Consider the following 23,576-nt stretch of genomic DNA (forward strand, 5'->3'; position numbering starts at 1 on the left):
AGGCCTCCTACAGACACAACAAGGTTATGATTCCATATGGGTCATTGTAGATCGCCTCACCAAGTCAGCATATTTTGTACCGGTTAACACAATGTATCTAGCTAGGAAGTATGCTGAGTTGTACATTTCTCAGATCGTGAGACTACATGGAGTACCAAGGACCATAATCTCAGATCAGGGGACCATAGTTTATAGCTTGCTTCTAGGAACACTTGCACCAGGCTTTGGGAACTAAACTAATCAGAAGTTCAAAATACCATCCATAAACTTCGGAATAGATCGAGCGAGTGAACCAAATCTTAGAAGACATGTTGAGAGCTTGAGTTATATCTTCCAAGGGTTCATGGGAGAAATGGCTACCTTTAGCTGAGTTTTCCTATAACAATAGTTATCAAGAGAGCATCAAGATGGCTCCTTTCGAGGCCTTGTACGGTTGCAAATGTAGAACTCCTTTGAATTGGATTGAGCCTGAAGAAAGGAGGTACTATGGCATAGATTTTGTCACCGAAGCGGAAGAGCAAGTACGCATCATTCAATAGCATATGAGAGCAGCTCAGTCTAGACAAAAGAGTTATGCTGATAAAAGAAGAATACCATTAACCTTTATAGTGGGAGACTATGTGTACTTAAAGGTTTCACCCATGAAGGTTGTGAAGAGATTTGGAGTGAAAAGGAAGCTTGCGCCTAGATATGTAGGCCCGTACTAGATTATTGAATGGAAGGGAAATGTCACCTACAAGTTACAACTTCCCCCAGAGATGAATGCTATATTCAATGTCTTCCATGTTTCTCAGTTAAAAAGATGTCTTCGCATACCAGACGAAGCTATTGCACCCACCAACATTAAGCTCCAATCGGATTTGACCTATGAAGAGAAACCAATCTGAGTGCTAGAAGAAATGGAAGAGTAACCTAGAGCAAGGTCAATAAGTTCTACAAGGTGGTGTGGAATAACCACAGTGAACAAGATGCCACATGGGAACAAGAGGATTATTTACGTGAGGTCTATCCCACTTTTTACGAAGAATCGAAGGTCTTTCAAATCTCGGGACGAGATTTCTATAAGGGGGAGGGGCTGTAACACCCCAGTGTTAAGCATTACATTTGGCATTTGCATTTCATGAGCACAAGCATCATTGAAGCATTCATGAGCATGAGCATATGAAGTTTCATTTCATTTACCTTCTCTTTATCACATGTAATGTTGCTCATATACTTAATTATGCTTGTGATCATATGTGACCAATGCATGAGTTGGTTGTGAGGTCACCAAAATACCTTAGACACATCTAGAATGATATTTGGAACAATGTTTATATTCATGACATTAAAGCTAATTTTGCTTCTAAGTGTTGGTTTACTTTGTAATGCCATTTTCATGATGCTAGTTTGACCAAAGTTGAACAGTAGTTTAGAATATTTGCATGGCTATGTGACCAAAATGAAAGTTGTAGTTCACATCATGGGTAAGAAACTTTATTTAAGGGTCATGATCTAATTCAGTGTCTAACATGGTCAAATAGAGCTCACAAGTATCAACTAAATGTTGTTTTCAAAACTTGAAATTTCGCTTGTCTTTAACTGAATTTCAGTTTCAAGGTACCTCACTTTAGAGCTTTGTACTTTGAAAACCATTCCGAATTAGACAAAACTCCTTTAAGAAATCTTGTAGTACTCACATAGCTCTATAATTTTTATTAAGTAAGTTTTTGATAAATAGCTATGGATTAGGAGGACTCATCACTTGAACTTGCTTCACTAGTCGGGTTTAGTGGTGTCTGAACCGGCGCCGCATGCATGTCGTGGCCAACCGGCGTCAGGCCATGGCCACCGCATGGAGGCTTCCCGCCGGCGATGGTCCCACTAGTCAGGCCGACGTGGGTAGCAAAATGGCAGTGACGCGCCCACCCTCCTCACTCGCTCTCACTCGCCTCACTTTGCCTCTCTCTTGCCCTCGCCACACTCGAGCGAAGCCACAGCGTGCTGCCCCATTGCCATCACACCTCCGCCTTGCACGCTCACTGCCACCACCACACCGTCGTCTGTCATATCTCACCCACTGCTCAGCCATCACCACCTCCACCTCACCAACCACCCATTGCCTTAACCTGAGCCAAGCTAAAGGCCTACGGGCCATCACCGTCGTCGCGCCATCATTGAAGCATCGCCGACCTTGCACTCACCGTGGCTGTGCTCCATCAAGCCATCTCGCTCACGCTTTTCTCTCGTTAGGGTTAGCCTAGGGTCATGTCTAGCTCACGCTGCTGGCCATCTACCCAATGCCAGCACACCAGTGTTGGAATGCGGCTGCTCACTGTCGTGCTCTCGCTGCCACCAAGCCATGCATGTGGCCAAGCTCCACCGCCGCTCCACCATCACCCTCACCAAACCCTAGGTCTTCACTAGGTAGCCCTAAAGCCGTAGCAGTGCTCGCCTTGGCTTGCCATCACCAGAGATGATGAGCCCACTAAAGCGCAGCACCGCCGCCCACCATGGCTGCCATTGAGCTAGCTACGACAAGCCTCTGAGCCAACCAAGGGCAACCATAGATGCGGAATGGGTCAGGGAACACATTGTGAGTGACGCTACCACCGGAGACCTCGCTGTCGGTGAGCTTTTCACCGATCAACCGCCGCCTCTGCCTCGGTCTCACAGGCGCGTGGGGCCGGGTTGACCTACAGGACCCCGTTGTCATCCACCATGGGTGTATAGACCAGGTGCACCTAGCTGTAGCTCCTGGTTGGAAATTTGATTTTCTTTATTTATTTTCACAGATTTTGTTGGTAACTTCAAAAAATTATATCTAGAGATTGGAGTATCCAAATGGGGTGAACCAAATTTTTTTGGATTCATCTTGAAGTGTACTATTTGATAAAAATATGAAATCTACTATTTAGGTTATTTTTATGGGATAATTAAATTCAGCAAGATAAGTGCTTTTAAAATAATTTCTATCTTGTAAATTGCATAACTTGAGCTAGGAAGGTGATAAAATTGTGATTCCAATTTTGCTGGTCTTGTGTTGTTATGCTCTTGCTAGGAAAAATATTAACTTGTTATCACCTCAATGCAATGCTACTAAGAACACTTATTAGGATGCATTCATCACATCATATCGTATTATACATGTCATTATATATGCATCCATGATATCTTATTTCCTGCTCATGCATATAGGATCATCCAAAGGGATAACCTTGTTGGAGTTCGAAGAATAGCCAGAGGAACAACAGGAAGGCATCTTAGGCCATAGCTCTAGAAGGAGAGGAGCAAACTCATAAAAAAGAGAGAAAAGAAAAAATAATGATGATGAGAAAAAATGGATACAAAAGTGTCCGAGATATTTGAAACAATGGGTACTCAAATGCCCGCCTGAAAAAAAGAGAAGAGATGAATAAGATAGCCCCTGTTCTCTAGCAAATGTTTCTAAGTTTCAAAAGAGAGTTAAGTTTTCAAGGAGCATAGTAGAATTAGGTTAGCCACTATATATCCACCATACATCCACACACATGCACATTTTGGATTTGATTGTATGACTCAACTCCCTTTGGATCCATTATTTGACAATATAATATATGCATTTGCAAGTATGCTCTTGCTTTCTCCCTACCTATGAACTCCACATAAGACTTGGTTGTAGGAATAGGAAAAGGCATAACATCTTTACTGCCTTTGGTGAGGATCCATAAATACCACATATATCGAGAGACTTGAGAGTGTAATACAATGGAATCTCTGAGTTTTATTTTGAAAACTTATAAAAACTCTAGAACAATGGTGGAACAAAGAAACTTGAGACATAGTGCTTGACTTGATTGTTCTATCTTTCGATTGCTCAAGACCCAAGTAAAGGCCGAGAAGGCCCATGGTTGAAGGTAATATGGGTAAGTTTGAAAGTTAGATCAGTTTATTCTAATCCAGATGAGAATTCTTGTTTGAATGCATGTGTACTTTTGAGGCATGAAAACATTGTAACAACTCCTAATCCATTATTGAGTTTAGCTTTGCTAAGGGACTAACAAAGGTTAAGCTTAGGGGAGTTGTTGACGGTAGTTAACAACCATTATAAACCGTCAATTAAACATATATAAGCGCATAAATGTAATCACCAATGAAGGTTTAGGGGTATAAACTAAAGAATTCCACGAGCTTTGGTGATTTCATGATTGTAGGAGGATTTATCTAGAAAACAACTCCTAGAACCACTGTCATACACTCCTGATAAGCAAACCGATGACAAGCAAGTGATTCTACCCGTGACACCTATGAAAGTCCACCAAAGACTGAAGCCTGAGCCTCACCACCAAAGGAGGAGCCCACCTGGCACCATAAGTGGGCCGGCCGGCCCACTTAGGAGGCCGCCTCGGCCCATGTGGGTGGCCCATCACCCTCTGCCTCCTGCGTTCTCCTTCCTACGATCTACACCATTGATTCTAAGGCGGTTTTAGGTTGGTTCATCTAACTGGTGGTTGGGAGAGTTGACGCGGATCGATGACAGTGGCAATTCCTTGCCCCTTACTCCTATAGTCCTTGCCCCTTACTCCACCTTGGTTCCTTGGCTGCTACTCTACCTCTGGCCTATATATAGCATCCCCTACCCCACTCCCTCATTAGATCCTAAAACCCTAATTCATATTCTCCATGTCAGGATCAGAGCCAACTATCAAGAGAAGATTCGTCCTACATAGGATCTAGTATTGTAAATAGAAATAGTGAGATAGAGAGTGAGGGAAAGAGTTTGGAGGAGGTGCTAGCCTATCAGTGCTCTCCCTATAGCTTGTACCTTGGTGGATCCAAGTTCTATCTGAGTTTGCCTCTAAGATTTCTTTGGTAATCAACTTCTTATTCAAGTAAGCTTTTCACCGGTCAACCGCCACCTCTGCCTCGGTCCACTACTAGAAATGTGTTCATCAATGATGATTCACTCGTGACGATTACTAATTTCGTCATAGAATGAGAGCATTCTATGACGAAATGTGCAGGTTCGTCATTAGTCACAAGTGACGGAGCTTTGGCATGAAGAATAATGATAAAAACAAAATAATCATCATACAATAACAAAACTAAATCGTCATTGATTGTTTGGCTCGTGTACCACCTCGAGGACATGGGTCTAGCTGGACCTGCAGCCTTCCCCCTCCATTTTTTTTGCAAAAAAATAGCTCACTGAGTGAGCTTCGAACCCGCAACCTGCTGCTAGGTTGATAGGTGCCTTACCACTGGAGCACTTGGCCTTTTGTGATAAAAATATGCATATTTTTTTATTTGTAAACTCCATGGTAATTGAATCATAGATGATGATGTGGCGCCGTGGTCCCACCAGTGGGTCCCACACCGAGGACATGGCGGAGCGGTCCCACCATCGGGTCCCACGTCGATGACATGGCGATGCGGTCCCACCAGCGGGCGTGGCGGTGAACACGTGGCGCTGCGGGCCCAGGGTCTAGCTCCACCAGCGACCTGCCCCTCCCTTTTAATTTTTGCAAAAATAATCCCCCACAGGGGGAATCGAACCCACAACCTGTCGCTAGACAGGGAGGAGGCGTTACCGCTGGAACTCCCGGCCTTTTGTGTTTATGGCTAGCCTGTTTTTGTATTTGTACTTAGAACATGATATCATGTTTTTTTTGTTTTGTCGATCGAGTTGATGGGCCATACATGCGTGGCGGCTGGTCGCATAGATGTCCCATACGTGCATGCATAGGTATCGTGGCACCGTCGTAGTTCGGCCAGTACCGATCTGGTGATCTATGTGAGCCATCGCTCGTCGCTGGCCAGTACTAATCTGGCGATATCCATCTCCTTCTCCCTGTGTCCACGCCAACACCGTCGTTGTCAGTACGTGCGTGGGACAGAGCAGCAGCGACGGCGAGCAGAGCTACACGTGGAGCGCGAGCAAAGGATTGCCGAGTACAAGGTTTGATTAGTTTATCAATTTGTTTTACATATATGCATGTCTTTGATGTGTTTTTGAATTTTGTTGAATTTATTACTGGAATTTAAGGACTGAGTACAATGTATAGATGGATAGAAGCTGGATTTTTGGGACACAATTCACACCTGCATATGTGAAAGGAGTTGAAGAGTTCATGAAATTTGTCAGTGAAAGATACCCCGAAGACAGCCACATACTTTGTCTGTGCAGCAAATGTCTTAATCAAACTCTGCGGTCTCAAGATGATGTAAGTGACCATATACACATTTATGGGATGTCAGCTACATACACCAGGTGGATTCATCATGGGGAGTCGGCAGATACTGTAGTAGTTGAGAATTTGGAGCAGCCAGAGGTCGAAGGAAGTGATCATGACTTTGGGATACATGTGGATGTGGCCGATGATGATTATGATGAGGATCACGGAGTACCAGAGATGATAGGAGATCTATATGCTGTGGTAGAGGCTGATGGAGAACAACCAAGGTTTGCAAGAGTCCTTGAAGATGCAAAGAAGTCACTGAGCCCGGGATCTAGCCATTCGAAATTCTCTTTTCTGGTGAGGATGTTGTATATCAAGTCTCATTATCAAATTGGCAATACAGGATTTTCCATAATGATGAAGCTATTGTCATCAGGATTCCCTCAGAGTGAGTTGCCAAAATCATATGATGAGGCCAAGAAATATCTTGGAGAATTGGGCCTTGGTTACGAAAACATCCATGTGTGCAAGAACAATTGTGTGTTGTTTCAAAAGAGGTATGAAAAAGAGAATGTGTGCCCAGTATGCAAGACATCTAGATGGCAAGATGAAACTAGGAACAAGAAGGTTCCACACAAGGTATTAAGGCATTTTCCACTTTTGCCAAGGTTGAAAAGAACTTTTGCTTCAAAGCGAACTTCTGAGGAAACACAATGGCACAAGAAAAAGAGGATGCTAGTCGACAATGTAATGAGCCATCCAGCTGATGGAGAAGCATGGAAGGACTTCGACACGAGGGAACCATCCTTTGCAGATGATCCGAGGAACCTAAGGCTTGCCTTAGCTACCGATGGATTCAATCCATTTGGCAACATGAGTACGCAATACAGTATGTGGCCAGTGCTTCTGACACCACTGAATCTCCCACCATGGGAATGCGTGAATCTAGCAAACTGCTTTATGTCTTTACTCATCCCAGGTCCAAAATCTCTAGGAAAGGATTTTGATTTGTTCCTTGAGCCCCTAATTGAAGAACTGCTCGATCTATGGAAGGGTGTCAGTACCTACGATGCATGCACTGGTCGGAAGTTTAACCTTCGTGCTGCTGTGTTGTGGTGTATACATGATTTTCTAGCGTTGAGCACGTTATCAGGGCGAACAACAAAAGGGTATTATGCATGTATTCATTGTGATAAGGATCCGTTGTCTCGGGCAATAAGGAATAAGATATGTTACATTGGACATCGTCGTTACCTTCCAAGGACACATGCATGGCGGAGAAGCTTGGCTTTCGATGGTAAGCGTGAAAACAAAGAGCAACCAGGCAAGTTCACTTTGGAGGAGGTCCTAGAGGAGCTAGAGAAGGTGAAAGATGTCAGGCCAGGGAAGCATCATGAAATTATTGGAAATAAAAGGAAGCGCAATGAGGGTCCAAAGATTTATAGCCGCAAAGTTGGGTTGTGGAGATTGCCATATTGGAAACATTTAAAGCTTCCACATAATCTTGATGTCATGCACATAGAGAAAAACATATGTGAAAACATTCTTGGCACATTACTTAATGTACAGGGCAAGACTAAGGACACAACCAATGCTAGGCTAGATTTGCATGATATGGGCATAAGACCTAAATTGCACTTACAGCAGCATGGCAACTCAGTCATTTCTCCACCTGCTCCATATGTTTTGGGGAAGGATCAGAAAACCGAGTTATGCAAGTTTCTCAAAGGTATCAAGTTTCCTGATGGATATGCGGCTAACCTAGCAAGATACATAAGTGAAGATGGTTCAAAGGTGCAGGGAAAGCTTAAAACACATTCTTGCCACATACTCCTGCAAAGAATCATACCTGCTGGCCTAAGAGGACTGGTGAGGAAGGTTGTATATGAAGCAGTTGCAGAGCTCGGGACCTTCTTCAGGGAACTATGCAGTAGAAATCTAAGGATTGATGTTGTCAAACGGCTAAAAGAAGAAATTCCATTGATCCTATGTAAGCTTGAGAAAATCTTTCCATCTGCCTTCTTTGATGTCATGGTGCACTTGGCCGTCCATCTTCCTGATGAGGCACTGCTTAGAGGACCTGTTCAGTACGGATGGATGTACCTAATAGAAAGGTGGCTAGGCACTTTGAAGAATTTTGTAAGGAACAGGGCGAGGCCGGAAGGATCAATTGCTGAGGCATATATGGCAAGTGACACATTGACTTTTTGTTCTAGGTATATGGAGGATATTGACAATAGATTTAACCATCACGATGATAATGATGGAGAGATGCCATTGCCTGATGACGTCTCTGTTTTTAAGCATGGCGTTACTCTTGTTGGATCTAATAGGAGCCAGTACATTGATGATGATGTCCTCAATAAGTTAGTTTGGTATGTGCTAAATAATTGTGAAGAAGCTGAGGAATATTTGGAGTAAGTATCTATTATATGTTTTGGGGATTAGTTTTTGTTTAATTTCTAAATTTTCAAATTATTCTTATGACTTAGCTTTGCCATGCAGCTTGTACAGGGACGATCTTGTGCAGCAAGGTGCGCTTGATGTTGATAAAATGGTTGAACAAGGATTTGCAAAGTGGTTTAGGTGCCATGTAAGTCAGTACACATTGTGTTTCTAGGTTTAGTAAATGCATTAGTATCCATATATAATTGGTTAACTGAGTACTTTTGTTGCAACAGATTGAGAACAAACATAAGGAGCATCCAGAATCAGTTAGCGAAGGACTGTGGGCACTGTCATGTGGCCCAGATCTATAAGTTAAGACTTGTGCATCTTGCATAGTTAATGGAGTGCGGTATAGCACTGTGGATCATGAGAAGTTCTTTCTGACACAAAATAGTGGTGTAATGACTGAAGGTTCACATGATGGGAACGGCATAGATTTTTATGGAGTCCTTAAAGAGGTAATTGAGTTGCAATATAACTCAAATCTTCAAGTCCATCGGACGGTGGTTCTATTTCGATGCGATTGGTTCAAGCAAGAAGGCAAGACGATAGGCCTTCGAGATGATGGACATTTCAAATCCATTAATGTGCAGTCATTATGGTACAAGACTGATCCTTTCATCTTAGCAACTCAATCAAAAAAGATATTTTACATGCAAGACACATCTTTAGGTAAAGATTGGTGAGTTGTGTAGAAATTTGAACATAGGAATATTTATGATGTCGCTGAAAAAGATGAGGACAGTCATGATGTGCATCAGGATGATTATTGTTCTGATACTGAGCATGTAGTGCAAGCAGGGGCTGATAATGAGGTTACCTAGAATATTCAAGGTGGAGAAGCCACTATAATTGAAGGGAATTTACAATACCTTATAAGCAGCAAGAAGCAACATATTATTCATGAAGATAGTGAGGATGAGGAGGAAGATGAGACAGTACTACAGTACTGTAGTGATGGTGGCAATGATAACAATGATGACATGTCCCTAGATGATGAAGATGATGATTTCTAGTATGGACCAGTGTCATGTCCCTAGACTGCACTATTGTTTTTGTTATCTCTATTTTCATTTAGACATGCCTGTGATGGCATTCAACTGTGTGTCATGTAGATGCCTGTGATGACATTTAACTGTGCTTCCTCTAATTATATTCAGATCAGGCCAAAAAGCAACAAAATGCTTCCCAAATGTTACATTGAAGGATGCTACAGAGCTTAGTCTATTCCTTGCAACCAAACATGTGCTACGTTACAACTTAGTCGAGCACATCTGTTGTATCCTAACCAACCAATCCTAAAAACCACAGAGCTTGACATAATAACACATTCAAACTCAAACACACATTTAGATTTGGACTCACATTCAGATTCAGAATCAAACTCATACACATTCACATTTGGACTGGGAACTCAATTCCATTGATCAAAGTTACAATTTACATAATTTACAGTAGTGGGAACTCAATTTACATAATTCATAGTTACAATTTACAATTCAGATTTGGCTTCATGCTTTCGGCTTCGGCTTAGGTATCACTTCCTCATCCAGTAATCTAAACTTGAATCCTTCATTGTTCTTGCAGCGCACGTTCCATCATGATTGTTCTTGCAGTACCCCACAAAGTAGATCTCCCATGTCAGCACCAGTGGTGACAGCACCTAGAACTCCATTGACACATGCAAGTTGATAACCAATATTGTCAGGCGTTCTCCTCTACTCTACTGGTGGCAGGCTAATAAACCAGTTTTGTCAGCACTAACAGATGGTTTGGTATTACAAAAAATTAATTCAGTATGTAACAATACTAAAGCAGCCATCTAGTTAGGAGAACTATATGATTCGACATTTCAGGGATAAATCTAGTTTGTCTGGTTTGTTTGCTTTTAGGGAACCGTTTGGCTAGCTCAATGTATTCTTAAAACTAGAAGTAGAATCATAAGCATATTCCAGACCTTGAATTGTAACGCATGAAATGAACTCACTGCATATTACCCAAATAGAGCGGCATATCGTCTTGTTCAGCGGCGTAGAGGCCCAGCGTCGAACACCTAGTGGGCGAAGCATAGAGGAGCTCGGTGGTTCCAAACTGGAAGGCAGGATTGGGGGACATCGAGGGTGAGGAGTGGGGCAGCGCGCCAGATGGAGCTCTAGCGGCGGACAACTGCGCTAGAGTGATCTTGTAGGTGGTGGTGGTGCCGGCGCCTCTAGCGCTGCCAGCCGTGGCCGCCACGCCACCGCTGCAGTGTAGGTGGATGAAGCTCTAGGTCTGGGCAGCGTAGCTGTAGTGGAGGGGAGTGTCTGCAAGGGGGAGAACTTGGTGATGGACCGGCAAGGACGGCAAGCTCAACCGCTATGGAGGAGCGACGGCGGCGCCGCTATGGAGAATCGAGGGAGTCAGTCATGGCGGTGGAGAAGCGACTAACGTGGGGGTTTCGATGGGCCGGCCTACAGGCCTATTCATTTGGTCACGCTTAGGTGGATAGTTTAAGTAAGACTGCAGTCGAGAACTAACGAAAACACTTGAGTAGCGCATTGGTAAGGCACTTTGAGTTTCTCCCTGCGCTCCCGGGTTCGAACCCAATGGGAGCCAATTTTTTTTGTTTTTCCCACATTTGTTGTGTTTATTATTTTTCTATGTCTCTATGTTTATTTTTTTGCCAGATTTTTAATTAATTATTAATATATTATTGCTTAATGATTTACCTCATTGATTTTCAAACATCTTATTACATTTTTAGATATTATTGTACTTATTTGTTGAATGACTAAAGGACAAAAGCTTTAAGCTACCTTGTGACTAAGTGAGAGTTGTTCATGCATGTACAAGATGTATAGTACCATTTTGTCAAAATCATTTGAAACTTTAATGGGATGTTTATGGAGCCAAACAATGATGCTGTGTGCATCTGTGCAATTTTTTGACCAAGTCTACCTATTATTGTAATTTTTTGTTGGATTAGTGAAGGATAAATGTTAAAATACCCTAACCTTGCTAAAAAATTATAAAAACTTGCATGGACTCCTCACTTTGGTGTATAACGTTGACAAAAAAGTTTCAACTAATTCCGAGAAAGTGGTCATGCACATCCTCGCAAAGGCATACATGTCTAACATATAACCTAATAACTAAGCGAGAGTTGTTCATGATTTTACAAGATGTATAGTACCACCTTGTCAAAATCATTTGAAATTTTTATGGGATGTTTATGGAACCAAACTATGATGTTGTGTGCATCTGTGCGATTTTCTGACCAAGTTTCCATATTATTGTAATTTTTTGTTGGATTAGTGAAGGAATAAATGTTAAAATACCCTAAGCTAGCTAAAAAGATCTAAAGCCTTGCATGGACACCTCACTTTGGTGTATAATGATGACAAAAAAGTTTCAGCTAATTCTAACAAAGTGGTCAGGATCATCCTGACAAAGTCATACATGTCTAACATATATCCCTCTAACTAAGTGAGAGATGTTCATGCTTGTACGTGATGTATAGTACCACTTTGTCAAAATCCTTTGAAATTTTTATGTCATGATCATACACCAAAATAAGGTGTCCATGCAAGTTTTTAGAATTTTCTACATAACTTAAGGTATTGTAGCTTTTATCCTTTAGTTATTCAACAAATAACTAAGATAATAACTAAAAAATGTAATAAGAAGTTTCAAAATAAATTGGGTACCATAGGGTCTTCCGGGAGGGAAAAAATGCCGCAAAAAAAATGCCGCCTAAAACTGATTACCGCTAATTTAGCCATTACCCCCACTCCCTCCTCACCCCCGGCCACTCATCCTCTCCCCCCCCCCCACATTTTCTCCAACCCTAGCCGCCACCGCAGGAACACAACCGTCGTCGCCGAGGTGCTTCCTCGCCCGCGAGCTGTGTCGTCGTGGACTAGGGGTCGCCCGCACCAGGTCCGCTTCCCCGTTGACGACCACCGCCGACGAGCACCTGGTATACATCCGTAATGGTGGCAACCAGGGTTCAAGGTAGGAAGAGACATGCACAACAAGATCAAGGTAACCATTTGGCTATAGATTGAGTTAGGCGTATGTGATTTATTTTGCTTTTTGTCTTCCCAGATTTTCCTGTGCAATTAGTAATGCATTGTGAACCCAATTTGTCTTCCCAGATTTTCCTGTGTAGTTAGTAATTTAACTTTGAATGTGAACCCAGTTTGTCTCCACTCCATTTTAGTACAACGATTTTTAATAACCATTCATAACGAATGTACTCAGATCTTGAAAGTCATGAAGAATAGTCATAAGTGATAATGCTGTATAATTTCTCTCGCTCAAAAATTTGAATCATGTTCCTGTAGGTTCATCTCCTAGCTAGGGAGCCGTATATTTCTGGTTTCTTGAATCCTTGCACCTCTGCATTTGGAGCCTTTAGGAGGTGTTTTTGGTCCTATTTGCCTCCCCATTTTGGTTTTAGTAGTCTAAACTTTAGGAGCTGATCCTTAGAATTTGACCCAACAATCAACATATGTATCTAGAATTTCTGCCTGTCGTATCTTGATCTGTCAGATTAAGATTTGCTTCATCTGTATATCTAAATCATTTTCAGCTATTTTTGTAGCTTTGAGTATTTGGTCATTTCTTGCTAGATCATGGTTAAGCACCCAGGAATTTTTCTTAGTTTTTAATCAAATGTGTCAAAAGAATATTAGAATGGTTCTATTGCACAACTGATACACTATTTCATCTTAAACTCATATAGCAAAGAAACTTCTCATTTGTAAAATACATGATCCCACCTGATGCCTTTCCTTCCACTTGGGGAATAAATCCTTTTTCAGAATCAGAAATGTAGCAGAGTGCATGCAAGTGTGTTGATTGGAAAATAGTAGTTCAGTACAAGCTATCTTCAAATTTTTCATAGATTTTAGAGTAATTGTGCTTCAGTACACAAATACCTGTACCTCTTAGTTCTTTCTGACCTAATACTTTTTGCCTATAACCTATCACCTCTTATCCCTTAGCTCTTAGTAGGCACTACTAGCTCCTACCTCTTATCTATCTACCATCTAGTATTACTACCTCTTAGCTCTTAGTTCACTCCTTTTTATTTTCTAATAGACACAATTTGCTTGTTTTTGTAAGAATCTAAAAAAACTGATTATGAGAGACGCCGGGATGCACGCGTGGCGAACAATTTAAAGAAGATGCAAGATTTCGGCCTGAAAAATCTATCTTTTCAATTTAATAACTCTGTATCACTATCTGCATCAAAGAAGGGGGGAAAATCAACAAACAAGAAAAGAAATAATGAAGATTCGGATTCATCGGAGTATCTCCTTGAAGATGATGATCAAGGAGATAGTGATGATGATGACACTGAATCTGTTGAGCAGCCACAGCCCCTGGCAACTAAGGTGCTTCTTCTATCTTCAAAGTACTGGATGGGGAATATTTGCATTGCATTTGAGTGTTTTTAATCTGTTCTTCAATATATGCCTTTGCTTTTAGATGCATCTTGTTTCTTGCATACCTGTTCTTTAATATATGGTCTAGCTTACTGCTGCACATGACTTACTTGATTTTTTTATCCATAGTTTCTTGCAGGGTATAGTCGGAAAGTCCTAGCTTCAAAGAAGAAGAAGACAGGCCCCACCATGGCGCCAGGAGTTAGGGCTAGTAAGAGAGTGAGGGCATCTCAAGGATCACAGGTTCAGCCTCCTGAATCCCAAACAAGATCATCAAAAAGGCTTCTTGTTACGGCGAGAGATGGCCTAGAATGTAGAGGATCCTACCAATGGTCATGATGAAACACCACCACAAAGGTCTTATATAGATGCAGAGGAAGGCGATGGAGCTGGTGGTCAGGATAATACAGCTGCAGAGGAATTCAGTGGAGGTGGTGCTCAAGACAGTACAGGTGCTGATGAAGACAATGCAGCTGGAGAGGAAGACACTGAAGGAAAGTTGATGTTTCTTTGTCATTCTATTATGCCATCTGGTTTGCTGATCTGCATGAAACTAAAGCATTTAAATCCAAATTGTATTTTGCAGCTCCTTCACTAGCGAGCCCCAAGGAGACCCAGGCCACCCACCAAGGGAGCACAGCTGGACAGGATGACTAAAGCTATGGGAAGGAGAATGCCCATAGCTGTTGCTGAAGGGAAAAGAAGGCCTCATGAACCTAGTTCAAGCTAGCCAAGTTTGCATCTGAGGCTGGTGTCATCATTAGGGATAAGGTCCCTATCCTAACTCATTGGAAAGATTACAAGAGAGATGATCGCTATTACAAAGACTTTGTGGGAAAGCTCTCTGTAAGTGCATTATTGTTTCTATGGTAAACTTGTATATCTGTTTAACCTACATTGACTAACTAAATATGGAATTGTCATATGACTAGGGGCGCTTGGCCATTAACCCTGAAGACAAGCCAACAGAGGAAGCTTGCACTGATATGCTGCGCTCTGGGGTGCTGGCAAATGCGTTATCGGCTGAAGAACAAATACTTCAATGGTAAACCTGCAAATGAGATTCCCACAACTTCTCCAGTTGCATGCATGTCTGATGCAGAGTGGAGGGTACTGGTTGCAAAGTGGTGTAATCCAAAAAAACATGGTACGGGTATCTTGTCATATATTCTTTCTCATTCAGTTTCCAAAGATCTTCTCATTTGGAACCTATGATCTCATCTGACATGTTCATTCTCTTGTAGGAATCATGTGAAAAGAACAAGCAGAATCGCAGTAAAGTCAAGTATCATCAGGCTACGGGTTCTCGCAGCTATGTGGCACACTTACATGCATATGTAAGTAAAGAGTACCTTGTACATATTTGCACTAACCAACTTATTTTGCATTTTATCTGACAACTTTCCTGTAATTGATTATCTATGAAACAGAAAAAGAAGAAAAATAATGCAGAACCAAGCACAGAACAAAATGAAGAACTTGATTTGGTGGAGGCCTTCAAGACCTGCCATACCAGCTCCAAAAATGGTCTCAGTGAACCAGCAAGAGAAGCACTTGTAAGTCCCGACATCTGTTTCGCTGTGCCATTTTGTTCATTAATTAGATAACATGTCCTAATTTAATCATTTTGTATTCTGTCTTTTGCTCAAAACTGGTCATAATCCAACATAGCTATATACTTGCTAAATAAGTTAAGTACTAATTGAAGGCTGTTCTTATTTCTGGGAATAATCTACATGCAGTCATAAATTCAGATTGCAGTCATTGATATACTAGATTAAAACTGCAATGTATCAAACAAGGAATGGCTGAATGGGTTATTATCTTGGATGGATATGAAAATGGAAGCAACCTAACTACAGCCAAGTCTCTAAAGCCCATGCTTTTAGTTATTCTCATGTGCTTTATGTATGTGTATTATCTGCTAAACCAATCTACTGAACAATCTGATAACTGTGCTCTGTTAATACTTGATAGATGTTGACTGGAAATGAGATTGCATTTAACTGAGAACAATCTAAACTAATTGTGTCCACATGCTAGGTGATTTCTGATTGTTTCATTGTAGAGTAGCTTGTGCTTTATGTCAGTAAGAACCAAACTATAGTTTACATAATGTTCCACATAACAAATCAGATAAATTGTACTACAGTCTGTCCATTTTGCTAGGTTTGCTTCTACCTCTCTCTAGTACACATCTTGCTATTTATATTTTTAAAAATACATCTTGTGTGATATTTGCACCTCAAATTAATGCAATAATGATCAACTAATGATGGGTCATTGCTGTTTCAGTCAAATATGGAAGCTTTGAGGGCAGAACCTGTTGCTGAAGGTGAGACAGTAGTATCCAGTGTGCAGGTTGTGTCCCAGGTGCTCTCCCTAGAACAGCTCAAACCATTTCCTCAAGAGTGTTGGCATCAAACCAGTGGCATCCTCCAAATCATCATCATCAAATGAAAGCGAGCTTCAGGAAGAACTAGCAGCTGAAGCTAAGGCTATTGTACAAGGTGAAATCGACGATCTCAAGAAGAGAAGTGAAGAAGCTGAGGAAAAGCTGGCGAGGACACAAAAGGAGATGGAGGAGTACAAGAAGCTGACAGAGATAAACACCAAGGCAATGGAGGAGAACAATGCGCTGCTCAAGCGTATCTTGGCCATCAACAATGGTTCTTCGACATGAGCGCTGCGCATAGCTGCTGGTTGATGAAGCAAGGGGTCCGTGCTGGTGATTTTGCTTATGCAATAACCTATGTTGCTGTTGCTTGCCCACTTTTTAATAGTTGCTGTCATAACCTATGTGAACTGAGATGAAACTAGTACATGGAATATGATGTCTAGTGAGTTATATGTGAACCAAGTTTAGTATTGTTCATTAAGTTGATGGTACCTATGAATACTGGATCTGTTAAGTTGATGGTAATTGGAATACTGTGATCTGTTGTTCAGCATGTGCACCTGTGATGAATTTTGTTACCTTTTTGTGACGATTTTGTAGTCGATTCTATGACTATTTTGTAATCTATTCAGTGACTGAATTTGTAATCACTTCAGTGACTGAAAATGAGAGCCAATCACAGCAAGACACGTGGACTACTCACAGCATGCCCTGTGGCCCAATAAAAAGTGGACACGTGCACATCCACATCACTCGCCACAGTCAGCGGCCATGTAGTCAGACACATCACCAGCCACGTGCCAAGCCACGTCACCTGAAACGTGGACGCACCACATGGATAGGACACGTCAGTTGCCAGCGTGGCAGACGCCGTCTGGCCTGCCTAACAGACGGCAAGTTATGACGAAAAAGGGGCTACATCAATGACGAAAATGCATCGTCATAGAAAGAATACTCTTCTATGACGAGGGCCATTTTGTCATAGAAGGAACGCACATCTATGACGAAAATATATGTTTCGTCATGTTATCCAAAATATGACGCTCATTCAATGACGAAATCGATTTCATCACAATTTCGTCATAAAATAATATATGTGACGATTTTGGTGTCTTCAGTGACGAAAGGAAAGCATCATTGATGAACGCATCCCTAGTAGTGGTCTCACTGGCGCGTGGGGCTGGGTTGACCTACGGCCCCCCACTATTAGCCACCGTGGGTGTATAGACCGGGTGCACCTAGCTGTAGCTCTCGATTGGAAATTTGATTTTCTTTATTTATTTTCACAGATTTTGTTGCTAACTTCAAAAAATTATATCTAGAGCTAGGAGTATCCAAACGGCGTGAACCAAATTTTGTTGGATTCATCTTGAAGTGTAATATTTGATAAAAATATGAAATCTACTGTTTAAGGTATTTTTCTAGGAGAATTAAATTCAGAAAGATAAGTGCTTTTAAAATAGTTTCTATCTTGTAAATTGCATAACTTGAGCTAGGAAGGTGATAAAATTGTGATTCCAATTTTTGCTGGTCTTGTGTTGTTATGCTCTAGTAGGAAAAATATTACTTGTTATCACATTAATGCAATGCTACTGAGAACACTTATGAGGATGCATTCATCACATCATATCATATTATACATGTCATTATATATGCATCCATGATATCTTATTTCCTAGCTCATTCATATAGGATCGTCTGTAAGGGATAACCCTGTTAGAGTTCAAAGAAGAGCCATAGGAACAATAGGAGGCACCTCTAGGTCATTAGCTCTAGAAGGAGAGGAGCAAACTCTTGAAGACTTACCCAAGTGCCCTAGACCACAGGCCTACTTCTTTTATCAAAGGCAAGCCCCAGAGCATTTTAAGCCTCCCATGTTTTACTAAAATATCACTTGAGTCCTTTATGTTTGATGCATTAGGTTATAAGAGTTGAATTGGAAACACTTGATGCATAGAAGTACCTTGTCTAGATAAATATACCTTTAACCCTATGTAGGTCCAGGATCTAATATATGCTTAGCCATGCTTAGACCGGTAGAAGTCAGATGATTTCCTATCACCTATGAGATATAGGTGGATACCGAAGCATGGTTGTCTATATTTGCTATTGTGGAAAAGAACCATGGGGTAATGTAACAGGAGGTCGGACAGAGTCTATGCATAGGTTGGCTCATATGATTCCGTCTATGCCAATTAAGGACCGTACCGTTGTTGGCACTTCTATCAAGATTGAACGCATGCCTCTCACTTAGCAGGCTAGATAACTCATTCTGACCATGAAGCCAAGTAGCTCAACTCAAGCCAGACCCCATTCTATAAGAGTGCGCACTCTAGATGGTAGTAAGGATGTGCGGGGAGCCAGACATGAGCCCATGGGTAGGCTAGGCCTGAATGTCCTGGCAGCTAGTCGTCCCTAATTGTGCGGCGCGGATCGAAACCCGTGAAATGTGGACCTGAGTTGTACCAAAGGTGACCATCGATCTGGTCTGCCTGTGTTTGTGTTAGCAATAAATTCTCAACTGGTTGAAATTGATTCGAATCACCGTCTCTCCCATACAGTGAGAAACTTGGCTAGTCCCAACATTGTAGTGATAGGATTATGGAATATGATGGTTCTAGTGAATATGAAAATCTTACACCAGCTATGGTAACTACTGTATGCTACTAAATAACATACCACAAGTTGGGCATAGGTTACTTGCTAATCTATACATGAATAGCTATAATTAACTTGATGACCGAATTATAAAAGGTATAGTTGAATTAGTGGCCTTTTATATAAAATGTTGTCAAGCTAGCTCCACTTATACAGCCTTGCATGATCCTGGCAGTCACTTTATTTTTGGTTTATGACGCGTAAGTCTAGCTAAGTACCTTCTTGTACTCAGGGTTTATTTCCCATTGTTGTAGATAGTATGACGTATCATGGCTACTGTAAGAACTGCTTCTATCCCACCATGAACAAGGAGTAGGGCCCTGGGCAAGGCATCTCTTGCTAATCCCTCTCTTATGCTTTTGTGGGATTGTGATCATGAGCTGTCATAGTATTTGAACAACAATGGAGACGTTGGTTTCAAACTTTAATTCCTTCCGCTACTATTTTACCTGAACTTGGTTTGTAATAACTTTTAATCATACTCTAATGTATGGAACTGTATTTGTGAACATTATGTAACGTGTGACATGTATGTTGAATCATATATAATATTGGTTGTATGTTGGTTGAATTGAGACCCTTCGTGGTACTCGATGGACTACCGGGTTTATATGGGCTCAAGTATGATAGTGTGACTGCTGACGGGCTGCTATTGTACTTGTGCTCTTATAAATTGGGTGGTTATGCTATAGATTCCTTGGCCACTACTCTACCTCTGGCCTATATATAGCAGCCCCTACCCCCTCCCTCATTAGATCCTAAAACCCTAATTCATATTCTCCTCGTCAGGATCAGAGCTAGCTATTAAGAGAAGATTAGTCCTCCATAGGATCTAGTCTTATAAATAGAAATAGTGAGATAGAGAGTGAGGAAAGAGTTTGGAGGAGGCGCTGGCCTATCGGTGCTCTCTCTATGGCTTATACCTTGGTGGATCCAAGTTCTATGTGAGCTTGCCTCTGAAATTTCTCTAGTAATCAACTTCTAATTCAAGTAAGCTTCTTGTTTATATTATTCATCAGGTTCACAATTTGTTTGAGTGCTTTATTCTTTATCCGAGAAGAGTAAAGTATAATTGTAGTGTAAGTGTGGTGCGTAGACTCTAGTTACTTGTGGATGCATCCTGCATTCCGGATCGGTGGTAGCTCACGAGGGTGACTCTTATAACCTCGTTGAATCCTCTATAGTCCACCTCCCATTTGTAAGGGCACATAGGACGTAGGTAGCAAAGGAAAGCATCCTCTGCTGGTGTCTTTACCTAGTAATGTCTCCAGTTGAATAGTAGAAGACATAGCTTACCCAAGTTAGAATTAGAGAACCTTAGTTTTCCTCTCTACGCTCCTATTTATCCCAACCTTGTTGCTACCCTTAGTATTTTTACCCTTAGTTAAGTTAGACTGTAGTTAGTCTCACACATTTTCCTATGGATATGATACTTGGAATACTTTCGGGTGAAAGCTACAGCGGTATTCATGCACTTGCGGATTTATCTATGTGCGTTAAAATATACCAACAGAAACATATCTCTCTTTTGAAATTTGGAAACATTTGCTAGAGAGCAGGGGCTATCTCATCTCTTCTTCTTTTTTAGGCGGGCATCTGAGTACCCATTATTTTACATATCTCGGACATTTGTCCATTTTTCACAACTTCTTTTTTCTTTTCTTTCTCTCTTTCTCTTTTTTTTAACTTTTGCATTGCCCCATGTCTTTTGTAACATGTATGGCTCTGGTGGGAATTCAAGCTTTGTCATACAAAAAGTCATCGTGTAGCATTTTTGTGTTTTTCAAAAGATAAATCTCCTAGAACTTTAGTGTTATTTGCAACACGATAAACAATAGCTCAGACCTTCACATATCATATCCATCAATTACCTAGACTTAGATCAAGCATATGCTATCCACAAGTTTCAAGTTCAGAGTAAATCCTTATATCAAAACAGTTTTATCCAAAACTCGAGGAGAATTCAAAGTTAAAAACTAGGTACTTGAAAGGAATTATAACAGAGCAACTATTCATCATTTCCATTTTAAGAGATTATCTGCAGAGTCCTTTTTATTTTATTCAGCTCTTAAAACAAATTAAAACAAACTAGACACACTCTCTTTTTTATTTTCATTTTTTAGATCACACATTATAACTATATATATTTCTATAAAGATAACTTTTATGTCACTTTTAGTTATTCATCTTTTTTCTAATATATATAAAGCAAACTAAGAATAATAAAAGGAAAGAAATACTTATCTGGATACACAGGAAATGCCTTCTCCCCCAAGCTAGGTTGTTGTCGTGGTTACTCAACGAGGCTGGCCGGATGTGGAGGTGCTAGAACAGAGCCTTCCAATTTAATTTTGATGTTGCTGTTGTTGCTGGAAGCTGGCCATCTCCTATCCCATGCTTACCTTCCATTATGTATGATTGTGTAACATACCTTGGATGGCAGGTGTCCTCTCATCAATGGTTGTGAGCTTGTTGTCGAATTCAGAACTTCCACTTATAGAATTTGGGGGATCGACTCTCCCACACTTTACTAGAAGTGTGTTCTGCTCATAAAGACAAGGTAGAGATCAAGTGCATGGGCTCTGTTGGCGGAAAAACACCAATAGAACCAAAACTTTATTTACTCTTCTCTAGTCCTTAGGCACATTGAATCATGATAGAGCTAATGTTATGTGCATTATGTATTCTTATAACATGGGTGCATAAGATTAGAAGGATGTAGCATTTTGACTATGACAAAAAGAGTGGAGTTGCTTAACCTATGGAAGGATTGTCCATCTTTATAATGTATCAAACTTTAGATGATTATGACTATTATCTTCCAAGGGTAAGATATGCAAAATTTTAGCTCATTTGGTTAAGACTATGAGATCAAGAAAGTGGTGCTATGAACAAGCTTAAGGAACAAAACATGTTGAGTTAATCAGGTTGGATCAAGCAAAATTGTAACTCAAACATGTTTGTTTCTTCATTTATGTGCATACCAAGATCAAGAGGAAAATGATGACCACTTACCTTAAGATGTTACCTTCATTATTGGAGTGTGATGACACCATGTGATGAAGGGTAGATGACTTGTGGTGGTCTTCTCTTCCTGCTTGAAGGTTTTCTTGCTTGAGCTGTTCATGAGCATCTTGTCTCCTATGTCGCACTCCTTTCTTATTCTTTTGTCATGCCATCTTTTTGTCCTTTCTTTTGTGGATCTTGGCATTGTGTTAAACCTTCTGCTCTACTCATTGTTTCTTCTCTGCAAAGGATTAGTGGACAACACATACCCAAAAGAATATACAAATGATTCAAAGCAAGGATAGTGCTGTCATAGAGACAAAGGTCACCTTCTATGCTACATAAAAGTTGGTTTTAACATTTTAATTTGCATAGAATCTTTATCCAATGATTTAAATAGTGTACATTGATTGTTCACCACTACTTCAAATTTTCAACAAGGTTAAGGCAAAGATGTGTAAAATTGTTTTGAAAAATACCTCAAACCTTGATCTGTTTCTAGGAATGATCTCCTAATATTCCCAACAAAATTTGAATATTTTCCTACAAGGGTTAGTCCATATATACAACCAAATTCTATACAAGTATGTTTTGATTCAATAATCATGTCCGAATAATATTCCGAAGCATACTTGTAATAGAGCAAGGAAGCTTCAAAGATTAAAGAGATTCATTCAATTAAAAACACGAATATGTATGATGAACCAAGGGAGCATGATTATTTAGATTTTTATTTGTTAGTGATTTAGCAAGTCGAGCACATCATGAAGGTAAAGATGACCAAGACAAATTAGCAACATGGCATGAGATGTTTTTAAAGAACTCCATCCCCCAAACTTGAATTTTGCAGAATGCAAATCTAGCTTAGATGATATAATTCTCCTATGAATGTGATTCTATGTTGCATAGTGCTTGGTTGAATATACCTTATGTTTTCCTTCTTTTTGTTGAAATGATTAGTGACAAACATACCTAAAGGAAACTTGTTCGATCTACCTATCAGTGAGGGCTTCATGGCTTACTTCGATTTACCTGTTGACGAGAGCTCATAGTCTGTTAAGCAAGACCTTTCCTTGTATTAAGCCTCGATCCTAGAGATGAGGATACAGACAATTGCATGCTCTTCTTCCATCAACCTTTCTTGATTTTTGTTGATTCTTGATTGATGAATTGGGGTTCATTGGAGATGCAACTCAAGTTCCTCCTTGATTGTCTAACTGGCATGGTAGAGAGTTGTTCTTCTTTATTTGTTATGCTTGTTGACACAATGATGCACGCCATGATGTAGTGGCATCTCGTTGTCTTGGTCCTTGTTGCCAATGCGCGAGCTGGTCCCTTTGAAGATAATGAAAGTAGGCATATTCTAGTTAATACAAGGTGGGTTTCATCCTGCTTCTCATCAGCATCCTAGCTTGAAGTCTTGGAAAGGCTCAAAGCTAGATTGTCTTTCATGTTGCTCATAGCCTATTGATCTATTCGTCCACTTCCACAGCTATA

General features: G+C 40.8%; 1 protein-coding gene and 1 pseudogene across 1 annotated transcript; both read left to right on the plus strand.

Moving 5' to 3' along the window:
- The first annotated feature begins 6,023 nt into the window (after window positions 1-6,023).
- Window positions 6,024-14,520, plus strand: LOC136480164 (uncharacterized). Its single transcript, XM_066477794.1, has 9 exons — window positions 6,024-7,014; window positions 7,117-8,251; window positions 8,354-8,512; window positions 8,643-8,730; window positions 8,819-8,879; window positions 8,922-9,043; window positions 13,826-13,966; window positions 14,147-14,260; window positions 14,386-14,520. The coding sequence occupies exons 1-9, from the start codon at window positions 6,024-6,026 to the stop codon at window positions 14,518-14,520; spliced, it is 2,946 nt and encodes a 981-aa protein (XP_066333891.1).
- Window positions 14,521-14,666: 146 nt separating this feature from the next.
- Window positions 14,667-16,700, plus strand: LOC136483225 (uncharacterized; annotated as a pseudogene).
- The last annotated feature ends 6,876 nt before the right edge of the window (window positions 16,701-23,576 follow it).

This window comes from Miscanthus floridulus, chromosome 9, assembly GCF_019320115.1.
Source record: "Miscanthus floridulus cultivar M001 chromosome 9, ASM1932011v1, whole genome shotgun sequence".
Lineage (NCBI taxonomy): Eukaryota > Viridiplantae > Streptophyta > Magnoliopsida > Poales > Poaceae > Miscanthus > Miscanthus floridulus.

Coding starts and splice junctions, on each gene's coding strand:
- LOC136480164 (XM_066477794.1), top strand. CDS start 6,024: ATGGATAGAAGCTGGATTTTTGGGACACAATTCACACCTGCATATGTG. Junction 7,015..7,116: donor CAATCCATTTGGCAACATGA/GTACGCAATACA, acceptor TACTCATCCCAG/GTCCAAAATCTCTAGGAAAG. Junction 8,252..8,353: donor TGGATGTACCTAATAGAAAG/GTGGCTAGGCAC, acceptor TTTTTGTTCTAG/GTATATGGAGGATATTGACA.